This window comes from Rhinatrema bivittatum, chromosome 1 (genome assembly GCF_901001135.1).
Source record: "Rhinatrema bivittatum chromosome 1, aRhiBiv1.1, whole genome shotgun sequence".
NCBI classification, from domain to species: domain Eukaryota; kingdom Metazoa; phylum Chordata; class Amphibia; order Gymnophiona; family Rhinatrematidae; genus Rhinatrema; species Rhinatrema bivittatum.
The window spans coordinates 666,790,815-666,803,291 of NC_042615.1; the positions used below are offsets into that span (position 1 = coordinate 666,790,815).

Below are 12,477 nucleotides of genomic sequence, written 5' to 3' on the forward strand. Positions count from 1 at the left end.
TTACGTGAGGATATTTTCTTTAAGATTTCCTGATCAAGTGCCCCATTCGGTTAGGAAAAGGCGGGCCAGGGAGAAAGCTATCCCTGGGGCTCTCCTTGAGACGCTGAAGACAGGCCCGATGGATGTCCACGTCCTTCGAGGTGCTTGGACATCAGGAGGTGAGTCGCGAGAGCAGGGAACTGAGTTGGAGGATGCGAGTTCCCTGCCGGACTCTGAACCGCCTTATCCCCGATGATGAGGAAGGCACAGAAGAACCTTGCGATGCTGCGAGACCCGGATGGAGACCCAGAAACACCGTTGGCCGAAGTTGCTACTGGAATTAGCCGAGCAGAGAGTCTCATTTCGGGAGAGGACAGCATGGGAGATCGACCTATAGGGCTGAACGCAGCCATCGGCAGCCCAGAGGTTTAACGGGACTGAGTATTCCGGGAAGCTCATCCACACCATAACAGATAAGCTTGAGTAATTCTCCTTTTTCCTTGCAAAAACCAAGTCAAATAACGTTGGAGTCATTGTGGGAAGCAATGGAGGGACTTGGAAATTTAAACAAACTGAGCCTCTCGTAGCTAAAATGCAAGACTATGAGGTCTGCATTAAAATGCTGGAAAATACTGTTAAAGTGCTGCAGCAACATGACTCTGAGAGATTACCACTTTTGGATTCTTTTAAAGTTAAGCATGAGCTAATGGTAAAAGATAATTTGGTATTGTTAAGTAAAATTGAAAATATGGAGAATATTCTAAAAAAATAAAAACTTGCACTTAGTGAATTTCCCCAAAATTCCACATATATTGCCAAGAGACATGTTTAACAAATACCTACAAGAAATATTGAAAGTGAGACAAGACCAAGTTCCACCACTTCTTCGGGTATTTTATATACCAGTGAGAGAAAATAGAAGAGGAGAATCTAGTAGAATAATGCAGCGAGATAATGAGCAACTGTTGGGAGCAAGAGGAGGGGAAAAAGAAATAGAAATTGGGGTTAATCTTACAGATTTCTTGGAGACAGATCAGGCTCAGGCTGTGCCTGCAACACTGAGTTACATTTGCACTGGAGATGGACAAAGAATGGGTGTTGAAGCTTTTCTTCAAGCACAGTCGATTAATTTTATAGGAATGCAAGTTAGAGAATATCCAGATGTCTCTAAAACCACCCAGAAAAGAAGGCAATTTTTGTTGCTTAGTTTTCAGGTGTTACAGATAGGGGCATCATTTTTACTTAAATTCCCATCCAAGTGTTATGTAAAATTTAAAGATAAATCTTTCCTGTTTTTTGTACCTTTGCAATGAAGGCAGTTTCTGAGTGATAAAGTTGCAGTGTGAATGTGAATGAACCCCTAGATATGTCTGAGAATGTTCCACCTCATAACTATATTAGTAGCACCTGCCGATGCTATGTGTTTAGGTTTATTTTTTTTCTTCCTATATATATGTTAATAGTAATGGATAAATTGCTAAACTTGGAGTCTATATAGTGGACTTAGAATGTGTACTTAAGTTATAATATTTCTTGAAAACTATGAAAGCCATGTATACCGATGTCGAGATGGATTTCTTGATGTAATTTTTGAAAAGTGAATAAAGAGAAAATTTTAAAAAAAAAAAAAAATCTCAGTCCTTTCGTCCCAGACAGCCAGGCTCAGGTAGGACAGCTTCCCAATGAAAGTTTGCCGACCCATCCCCAGGAACAAGAGTTAGGGGGGACGCCTCTGTGTCTTTTATAAGAGGTGGGTTGAGATCACATCGGATCAGTGAATCCTGGAAGTGATACGAGAAGGATGTGCGCTGAAGTTTTGCATTGTTCCTCGGGATGTGTTCATGGTGTCTCCCTGCCACTCCCTGCAGAAGAAGCAGGTGGTGGAGTGTACATTGTCAAGGCTTCTCAGTTTGAGGGCTGTGGATCCAGTTCCATGTGTCAAGAAAATACGGGTCGATATTCCGTCTATTTGGTTGTGGCCAAGAAGGAGGGCTCCTTTTGTCCTGTCCTGGATCTCAACAGGGTCAACCATCATTTGCGGGTGACTCATTTTCGTATGCAAACATTGCGCTCAGTAATAACTGAGTGCCATTATAAGTTTCGGGTGCTGCCTTTTGGTCTAGCCACCACTCCCAGAACGTTTTCCAAGGTTAAGGTGTAGTGGTGGCAGCGGAACTGAGAAAGGATGGGATTCTTGGGCACCCGTATTTAGATGACTGGTTGATTCACGCCAAGTCTCTGGAAGAGAGCCATCTGGTGACCTGCAAGGTGATCTAGTTACAGGAGGTCAGTTGGATGGCGAACCTAGCCAAAAGTAGTCTTCAGCTATCTCAGTCAGAGTATCTGGGTCTGCGGTTTCACATGAAGCAGAGCAAAGTTTGTTGTGTTTTTTTTTCTTCTGGAAGCTTGTATTCGAAAGTTGAGGTTCACATGCATCTCTTGGTAAGCACTATACACCCAACAGTGTGGTCCTATCTTCAAGCGCTCAGGTTGATGGCTGCAACCTTGGAAGTAGTACCGTGGGTGAGGGTGTATATGCGTCCACTTCAGCATTCCCTTCTGTCTCGATGGAACCTGTGGTCTCAGGATTATTCAGTTCGGCTCCGCCTGCTGATGGAAGTCTACTCTCACTTCCTGTGGTGGTTGCAAGTGGATCATCTGAGAAGGGGAATCTCCCTGACGTCGCTCGACTGGTTGGTACCCATGATAGATGCAAGCCTCCAAGGTTGGGGAGCTCACTGTCAGGAAATAATGGTGCAAGGGTGCTGGAATCCAGAGGAATCTCTCTGGAGCATTAATCAGCTGGAAGCTCAGATGGTCTGGTTGGCATGCTTACAGGGCAGCTGCAGGGTTGAGCGGTCTGAATAATGTCAGGTAACGCAACATCAATCAGCAGGGAGGAACCAAGAGCCAACAAGTTTCACAGGAGAGAGGCCAATTTCTGAATGAGCGGAAATGCATCCTCAGGAGATCTCAGCCTTGCACATTGCATGAAAAGACAATGTAAGAGCAGAATTTCTCAGTAGGGAGAGTCTGGACCCAGGAGAATGGGTAGTATCAGACAAAGCTTTACAGCTGATAGTAGATCACTGGGGCCTCCCATTTCTAGACCTGCTGGCAGCTTTTCGCAGTGTGAAGGTACTTCAATTCTTCAGTTGCAGGAAAGGCTACACAGCAGTCAAAATGTAGGACCTGCCAAGAAATCCAACATCAGGCTAAAACTCCACAAAGGAACCAGTAACTGCAAGGTAGGACGAAGATATTTCACTCCCCTCAAGAAACAAGCCGCATCAGGATGAAGCGATAAGGATTCACCATTCACATAGCCCCTGAAACAGGTAAAAGCCGCTACCAATACCTTCAAGGAATTAAGGGTCAACCCTTTATTTTAACCCATCCTGCAAGAAATCCAAGATGAGCGGGATCTTAACTAAATGAGGAAGAATTGGTAATAAAAAATCCCTGGAGCTGCCAATGATGTGGCAGCACTTGAATCGCCCATTGATGAATTAGCGATTGGGCTTCCTGATGGAGGAGGGGAACATCTATTTTCCCTTGTGATTGTGGAGCAAGGTGCGGTAATGTAGTAATTGAATGAAAGTTTAGGCGGTAGCCTTTCTTGATGATGTTGCAGACCCAACGATCTGATGTGATCTGACCCCACTCCTGAACAAATGAAACAAGGCGTCCACCCACAGGTACTTGTAGCTGTGGCCTGTTCAGACTCAAAAAGACTGTTGGGGTTTTTGACTAGAAGTCTGCAGTGGCTTTGATGTCTGCTGGGAGCAATCCCGTCCTTGAGATTGGGTCTGCTGTGGCTGTGATCTCTGATGAAATGGGGGAAGCCTGTACAAGCTAAAAGTACTACAGGTGCATCTGAGATAAAATGGTTTCCAATAGGCTGATTAATAACGCTTTCTCATAGTTTGGTCAGTGGGCAACTATTTTAATCTGTTATCTTTTTGATAGCCTAGCTACATGCTCCCTGCACGATTGGGTTAGGTCTATCATGTCTCTGATTAGTAGGTGCTTATCCTAGGGGCCAATCATGACATTTCAGGCTGCTCCCTCAGTGAGGTTGTGATCCTTAGAAAATATTGTTCCAGTAGAACCGCCCATAAACTCTTTAGTAGATTTTAGTCTGGCCAATAGACATTGAAATTGAGAGAACCAGGAGCTGCGCTAGCCCTGAAGGCACCAAAGAAGGATTAAGATGCATCGGCATCAGGTTGATGCCGGTGCCAGGAGAAGGGGCATTCTGGTGGCAATCATGAATCCTCCCAAGCGTTCCTGTGGGGAGGAGAGCTCATCTTCACCATAACCCTGGGAATCGCATCAATAAGTGCATCTGGATTTTTATTAAGACAACCTGGAGGAGCATACACTAGTAAAAGTTGTAGAGATTTAGATTTGAATAGGTTTATTTCAGTGGGTAACAAGGAGTTAATTGGGACTGATCTAAATTTTAATTTTTTAGCAGATAAAAACAAGAGTCCACCACCTCTTTTTTTTTGGTCTAGGACTGGAGAAAATATTATAAAGATTAGTAGGTAATTGATTAATAAGTGTAATATCAGATTTTTTTTAACCAAGATTCTGTAAGGCACACTAGATCTGGGCGTTGATCAATTAGAAGATCATTGAGAATGGGGATTTTTTTGGCTAAGAAATGAATATTTAGAAGAAGGAGGGAGAGGAGAGAGAAGTTGGTTACTTGTAAATTTCGAGAAGTGGGTATGGGAATAAGTCTTCTAGGTACAGCTTTAGAAAATATATTATGTGATATCTGTTTGGGGAACAGCCATTGGTTGTATATTGGGTGAATGGGGTAAACATTCTGATTGTAATAAGGAGGTATCCTATGCAATGTAAGATAGGGTATATTAAGTTGACAGAATGCGGGGAAAAGCATAATATTATGTAAGTAGATAAAATATAATGATTGAGCATGCAATAATAGAAAAGCTATTGAATATAACTAAATCTAAAAATTAACAAAGAACTACAAACATTTATACTAATATTAGACAATAAACTATAAAAAATAAACTATGCACTCTGAGTTGCACGAAGGGGTGCACAAAGGGGTAAGCCCCTTTGTCGTGCTCCTTCGGCGTGCGACGCCTCTGTTTAGAACTTAATTTGAAAGTAAAGAGAGCTGACGTCACCAGGGGGTGTGTCACAAGACGCCAGAGAAGATAAAAAAAAAAAGCAAACAAAAGCAGTTCCCTCTTCTTATCTCAGTTTTCTCCTGTCTCAGTTTGTGCCTCGGTTTTTTTCACAGTAGGCTCTGCTGTCAGCTGCTGAGGGAGAAAGATGTTAGACCAGCTATTTAGACCTAGTAATTGAGTTTTACTTAAAAGAAAAAAAACTTAAAACATGGTTATTATATTATCTTTAACTTTGTGGTGTTTTTGTTTTTTGTTTTTTTTTTCTTAGGGGCCCTGTCTCCAAGTTGACTTTCAAATTGTTCCTGGCTGTACTTTGTGCTCTTATTGGTGCATTTTTTACATTCCCTGGCTTGCGACTAGCTCAGATGCACCTGGACGCCCTGAATTTAGCAACTGAGAAAATAACACAGTAAGGAAATATATATACAGTTACATTTATGGACGTTTTCCTGCATACCCTGGCTTATAGAAAAGTGATTTGCACCAAGAGTTATAAAAGTGCAAATCACACTGTCCTTTTTACTTGGTAAGCTTCTTTGGTGCAAATGAATTCAAAGGAGTTGCTTCAACTTTGCTTACTCAGCATGGTTAAAAATCTCTGCAAGGGCATATGGGGCAGTTACATTATATGTATTTAAACTTTTAATTTAAAAGTTCTATATTCTCCATGATTTGAAGCGTGGCACATGCTGAGATAGCTCAGTTAACTTTCTATTAGTGCTCCAAGTCATTATGAAGCCTGATGTTGGCTATATGGCTTCCACAGTGGGTGCCTGGTAGACGTGATACGCAGTTAGGCTGAACATCCCTTAGAATAAAAGCCTCCAAATCACAAAGGAACTACTTTTGAATTTATTTTGTGAATATGCAAAAGGATTCAAAAGAATATAAATTGGTTGGAGATGGTCCAGAGAGTGTCTACTAAAATGGTCTGTGGTCTTTATTCTGAAGCATTTGAGGACAGGCTTAAAAATCTAAATATGTATATTGTAAAGCAGGGCTGGCCAACTCCAGTCCTCAAGAGCCACAAATAGGCCAGGTTTTCAGGATATTTACAAATATGCATGAGATAGATTTGCATGCACTGTCTCCATTGTACAGTATGGTAATCTATGTCATGTATATTCATTGTGGATATCCTGAAAACGTGCTTGTAGCTCTCAAGACTGGAGTTGGCCAGCCCTGTCCTAGAAGAAAATGAGATAGGAGGGGAAATATGATAGAGACATTTAAATACCTCCAATGTTTCCATGACGAGAAGGTGACCCTCTTTCAAAGGAGTGGAGGCTCTAGAACGAGGGGGGGGGGGTGTCATAGGTTGAGGGTGAAAGGGATAGACTCGGGAATAATCTAAGGAAATATTTCTTTACAGAGAGGGTAGTGGATGCATGGAACAGCCTCCCATTAGAGGCAGTAGAGACAAAAATAGTATATGAATTCAAGAAAGCATGAGATAAGCACAGTGGATCTCTGAGGGAATGATAATTTTAAAGCTAAATTAGTTGGGTGGATGGGCAGACTAGCTAGTCCATACTGTCGTTTTCTGTCTTTGTGTGCTTACTGCTGTATTTTAGCATGACATCCATTTCTGAAGCATTTAAACCTCACTGGCGCTTTGAATTGAACAAAATGAATTCCTCTTTAAAGATATACTAGTGATTGTTATTGTCCTTTAGTCTTCAAGTTTATACATTGAATCATGTCACATTTACTGTTGAACGGTCTGAGCTATTATTGAATAATATAAAACAGCCAACCAACTTCCTAACTTTCCTTAAGAACATAAGAACATGCCATACTGGGTCAGACCAAGGGTCCATCAAGCCCAGCATCCTGTTTCCAACAGTGGCCAATCCAGGCCATAAGAACCTGGCAAGTACCCAAAAACTAGTCTATTTCATGTTACCGTTGCTAGTAATAGCAGTGGCTATTTTTCTAAGTCAATTTAATTAATAGCAGGTTATGGACTTCTCCTCCAAGAACTTATCCAATCCTTTCTCTCTTCTTGAAGAAGATGGTTACTGAGCTCTGTACTGTGACTTGATTATTCTGCTGGAGTTAAGACATTCTGTTCAAAAATACACTTCACATTTTTTGGTTGCTGTTGCTCTTATTTCTTTGGATAGTGACTTGTGATTATTTTATTAACTCCCAATATTATGAATCTAGCCAGAAGGAGTCATTTCTAACTATCAGAATGATGCCTTCTTGGAGATTGTGGAACATGAGAAGGATCAACTTTTACTTTTCTCCTCTAAATTTCTGGAATCCCTGGCAAGCATCACTGTTATAGCTAGAGCTGTCTTAAACTGACTAGGTACAAAACAGTTATGGGGGTCTTGAACAGCTTCAATCCTCATGTCAAGCAACGTTGACCCAAGGTACTCAGAGTAAAATTGATGGAAGACTATTTTCAGTAGGTCACAGTATAACTTGTTAGTAAACATTGGTTCCCTGTACGTACCAGGATCAGTCCAGACTGCTGGGTTATGCCTCCTCTCCAGCAGATAGAGTCAGAGAAAAGCTGAAAAGCACCCCCTAGATATACTGGTGTGCCACCTGCGATCCCTCAGTATTTTCTCTGACTCCAGCAGATTGAGAGGCATAACCTGCGGTCCTGATCCTTCTAAATTTTTATCTATCCAGGTTTCTTCCATTTGGTTTTATTGTTATTGTTATAACCCTGACTAGATCAATTGGTTAATTTCTTTCTAAAAAAAAAAAAAAAGAAATAGATTATAGATCATAGTGATAAGGATTAGCTAGGTTTCTGTTGGGTGTTACACTGCTCAGCGCTGCGAGGAGACAGGATTGCAGGCAGCCTGGAAGGGCATGGCCCTCTGTCACAGTTCCCGGAGCTAGATAGTCCCAGTGGGCAAGGGGGAGAGTTTACCGGTGGGCCGGTCCCCCCTCCCCGCATTTAATATATTCCAGAGGTTCTCCTCTGAAGGGGCTCGATTGTGGAGACAGCTTTATTTCTCTGAGAAGCTAAAAAAATAAATAAATAAATAATAATAACGGAGCAAACAGCGGAGCAACGGAGCAAACAGCGGAGCAAACAACGGAGCAGTGTAAGGCCTGTTGGAGGCAGGCATCGTGTCAATCTTAGCCCCGGCCTGCCTTAATTAAGCCCGGGCCTCCGGAGGGGGTGGCTGGTTCACCCAGTGCGGCGCTTCTTCAGGCAGCGATTTTTGGCGCGAAAGTCGTCAGCCTCAGGATGCGGCGTTCTTCAGCCTGCATGGCCTGTGGGGGGGGGCGGGGGCGCGACTCTCCCGAGAGGGTCTCTGCTCCTGATGTCTTCCCGGGGGCGAGGGACCCTCTCGGGGGCCGAGCGCTGCCCGCAGCTCTGCTTCTTCATCGCGGCCGAAGAGGGGTGTTGCCACGCGGTCTTCGGTCCCGCCTCCCGGAGGAAAGGAGGCGGCGGCCATTTTGAGATTGCTGCCGTCGGACTCGGCTGCATCGGAGGGGGGGGTTCCCCTCCTCCCTCGCCTCCGAATTTAAGTCCGCAGGCCTCGCCGGATAAAAGCGACCCTCCCCCCATCCGACCCGCGGGAGCCGTGCTGAAGCGCTCAGAGCCTTTCTCTCCTCAATTTGTGCTCCTTATGCACAAGGCTTATCTAGAGGCGCAGGCAGCTTCGGAGGTCCCCGGGCCTTCTCCACCGAAAATTCCCAGGTCGGTCCCGGACCAGGAGAAGGCGGGAAAGGAATACCCCCGTCCGCGGGGGGGGGGGGGGGGGGTGCAAGGGTACCAGCAGCTCCGGATCCGGATTTCGCCCCGGAGCTCCCTGATGCCAGTGTGGGGGCTGATTTAGACGGTCAGATGGCCGTAGAGGGAGATGATCCTCAAGTCCTCCGAATTTTTGGTAAGGACGAGCTCACTTATCTTATCTCCCATGTTTTGCAGGAACTGGAGTTTGCAGCAACCCAGTCAAGAATATGATACTTCCCTGGGGGATGTAGCATTGGCAGGGCTTAAGGACCCCCCCCAGGGACCTTTCCCTTCCACCCTAAGCTATTGCAGCTTGTTTCCAAGGAATGGGAAGTACCAGAGGCTTCACTGTGTGTTAGTAGGGCTATGGATAAGTTATATCCCCTACCGCCAGAGTCCTTGGACCTTCTCAAAATTCCCAAGGTTGATTCCGCAGTCACGGCCGTAATAAAGCATACTACCATTCCTGTGACTGGGGGCATAGCCCTCAAGGATCCCCAGGATCGGAAGTTGGAGGTCATTTTAAAGCGCATTTTTGAGGTTGCAGTGCTAGGGCTCCATGCGGCGGTATGCAGTAGCCTAGTGCAGAGGGCCACCCTCCGCTGGGTCCAGCAATTACTTACGGCCCAAGAGCTTCCACCAGCGGAGGCGCAGCAAGCTAACTGTGTGGAGGCGGCTGTTGCCTACACGGCAGATGCCTTATATGATCTTTTAAGGACTTCTGCTCGCACTATGTCGGCGGCTGTCTCCACCAGGAGGCTGTTCTGGTTTCGATGTTGGGCGGCGGATGCTTCCTCCAAGTCCCGTCTGGGTTCCTTCCCGTTCAGGGGGAAATTGTTGTTTGGAGATGAGTTGGACCAGCTCATCAAGGACTTGGGGGAGAACAAGATTTATAAATTGCCCGAGGACAAGTACCGGCAGACACGATCTTTCGGTAACTCTAGAGGACGCTTCAGAGGACAGCGTAGGTACCGCATGGGGAGGGGTGCTCCTTTCCCCCAAAAGCAGCAGGCTTCACGGTCGCAGTCTTGGACTCCTTCCTTTCGTGGCAGGCAGCCTCAGAGGTCGGGCTCCTCTCAGAGCTTTACCCCAAATAAAGCTGCCTAATGAAGGTGCGCAGGCCCATTCCTCCCTTCCTCGCATCGGGGGTCGGTTGTCCCTATTTTGGGAGGAGTGGGTCAAGATAACTTCAGATCAGTGGGTTTTGGACGTCGTAGGTCGCGGTTACGCGTTGGATTTTGCTTGTCCGCTCCGGGATGTGTTTCTGGTGTCACCTTGCGGGCCTCCGGAGAAGCAGCTGGTAATCGCGCAGACGTTGGATCGTCTAAGAGCCCTAGGAGCGGTGATTCCGGTGCCGTCGGCGGAACGTCGGACGGGTCGGTATTCCATTTACTTCGTGGTTCCAAAGAAGGAAGGCACTTTCAGACCGATCCTGGACTTGAAGCAGGTCAACAAGGCGTTGCGCGTGCCAAGGTTTCGTATGGAAACGCTCAGGTCTGTTATTGCGGCCGTCCACAAGGGAGAATATTTGGCTTCTTTGGATCTGATGGAGGCATATCTTCACATCGGAATCCAAGCACAGCACCAGCGGTTCCTGAGGTTTTTCGGTGCTGGGGGATCATTTTCAGTTCTGCACCCTCCCCTTCGGGTTGGCGACTGACCCCAGAGTTTTCACCAAGGTGCTGGTAGTAGTGGCAGCATTTCTCCGTCGGCACGGGATATTGGTCCATCCCTACGTAGACTATTGGCTCATCAGGGCGAAGTCGGAGGCTGCCTGCAAGCACGCGGTTCAGATAGTGGTGGATCAGCTTCAGAACCTCGGTTGGATAGTCAGTTTTGCAAAGAGCCATTTGGAGCTGACTCAGCAATTGGAATTCCTCGGCCAGATTCGATACCTCGGTGGGTAAAGTTTTCCTACCACATCAAAGGATGGTCAATCTCATGACGCATGTGCGCAATTTATTAGACCTGCCCCTGCCTATGGCCTGGGATTATTTACAAGTCATTGGGCATATGGCTTCTACTATAGACATGGTGCCCTGGGCCTTTGCACATATGCGGCCTTTACAGAGAGTGCTTCTTTCTCGCTGGGACCCCTTGTCCGAGGAGTACGACATGTCGCTTCCATTGCTGGAACCGGCCATGTCGAGTCTCGATTGGTGGTTGAGCCAGGACCATCTGTTACAGGGAGTGGACTTGGAGCCCCCGCCTTGGATAGTCGTGACGACGGATGCCAGCCTGTCTGGTTGGGGAGCTGTATGTCAGACCCGAGCGGTTCAGGGCAAGTGGTCCTCTCAGCAAACCTGGTGGTCCATCAATCGTCTGGAGACCTGGGCGGTGCGTCTAGCCTTACGACAATTGCTTCCATTGGTGGATCATCGCGCGGTGCGCATTCTATCGGACAACGCCACCACGGTGGCTTACATAAACAGACAAGGAGGCACCAAAAGTCGTCAGGTGGCGGCCGAAGCGCAGTTGTTGATGGCGTGGGCGGAACACCACTTATCACGTCTCGCGGCCACCCACATAGCAGGCACGGCCAACGTTCAGGCGGATTTTCTCAGTCGACAACTTCTGGATCCAGGGAAGTGGGAGTTGTCTGCGGAAGCAATGCAGCTCATCATTCATCGATGGGGAGTCCCGTACATGGTCCTGATGGCCACCCGGCTAAACGCCAAGGCGGAACGCTTCTTCAGTCGTCAAAGGGAGCTTGGCCCGGAAGGAGTGGATGCACTTGCGCTTCCGTGGCCTCCTCGCATTCTGTTTTGTTTTTCCACCGTGGCCCCTGGTGGGGAGAATATTGCGCCGCACAGAGCATCACCAAGGTCGGGTGATTCTAGTGGCTCTGGAGTGGCCAAGGCGCCCGTGGTTCGCGGATCTCGTCAACCTGGCAATAGACGGCCCTCTGCGTCTAGGTCATCTACAGAATCTCCTTCGGCAAGGCCCGGTATTTTTCGATTGAGCGGATCGATTCTGTCTGGCGGCTTGGCTTATGAGCGGAGACAACTCCGAAAGAAGGGGTATCCAGATGCAGTGATATCTACTCTCCTTAGGGAGCGTCGATCCTCCACTACCCTGACTTATGCTAGGGTTTGGAAAGTCTTTGACATTTGGTGTAGTGAGCTATGGCTTTCTCCCCGCAGAGCCTTGATAGGTCACATCCTTACATTCCTGCAGGAGGGTTTGAAGAAAGGGTTGGCTTATAACTCTCTGCGGGTTCAGGTGGCGGCTCTTGGTTGTCTGAGGGGTCAGGTTGACGGCTGTTCTCTGGCATGCCATCCAGATGTGGCTCGTTTTTTGCAGGGGGTTAAAAATTTGCGTCCCCCGGTAAGAGTGCCGTGTCCGTCCTGGAGTTTAAATTTGGTCCTCAAAGGTCTGTGCGCGGCCCCCTTTGAGTCTATTCGATCGGCTACCCTGAAAGATTTGACTCTTAAGACGGTGTTTTTGGTAGCCATTTCGTCTGCACGTCGCATTTCAGAGCTTCAAGCCCTGTCGTGCAGGGAGCCGTTTTTGAGGATAACAGAGGCCAGTATTTCCCTGCGCACGGTGCCTTCTTTTTTGCCCAAGGTGGTATCGTCTTTTCATGTTAATCAGACGGTGGAGTTGCCTTTCTTTTCT

The 12,477-nt window shown here is 46.7% G+C and overlaps 1 protein-coding gene across 3 annotated transcripts in view; it reads left to right on the plus strand.

Annotated features, from left to right (window-relative positions):
- TMEM161B (transmembrane protein 161B) overlaps nucleotides 1-12,477 on the plus strand; it is a 248,632-nt gene that overhangs the window by 162,053 nt on the left and 74,102 nt on the right. For all 3 annotated transcript variants that reach the window (XM_029573644.1, XM_029573628.1, XM_029573636.1), the window contains exon 8: nucleotides 5,419-5,559. In XM_029573644.1, coding sequence (XP_029429504.1) covers nucleotides 5,419-5,559 — 141 coding nt within the window. The remainder of the gene's footprint in view (nucleotides 1-5,418; nucleotides 5,560-12,477) is intronic.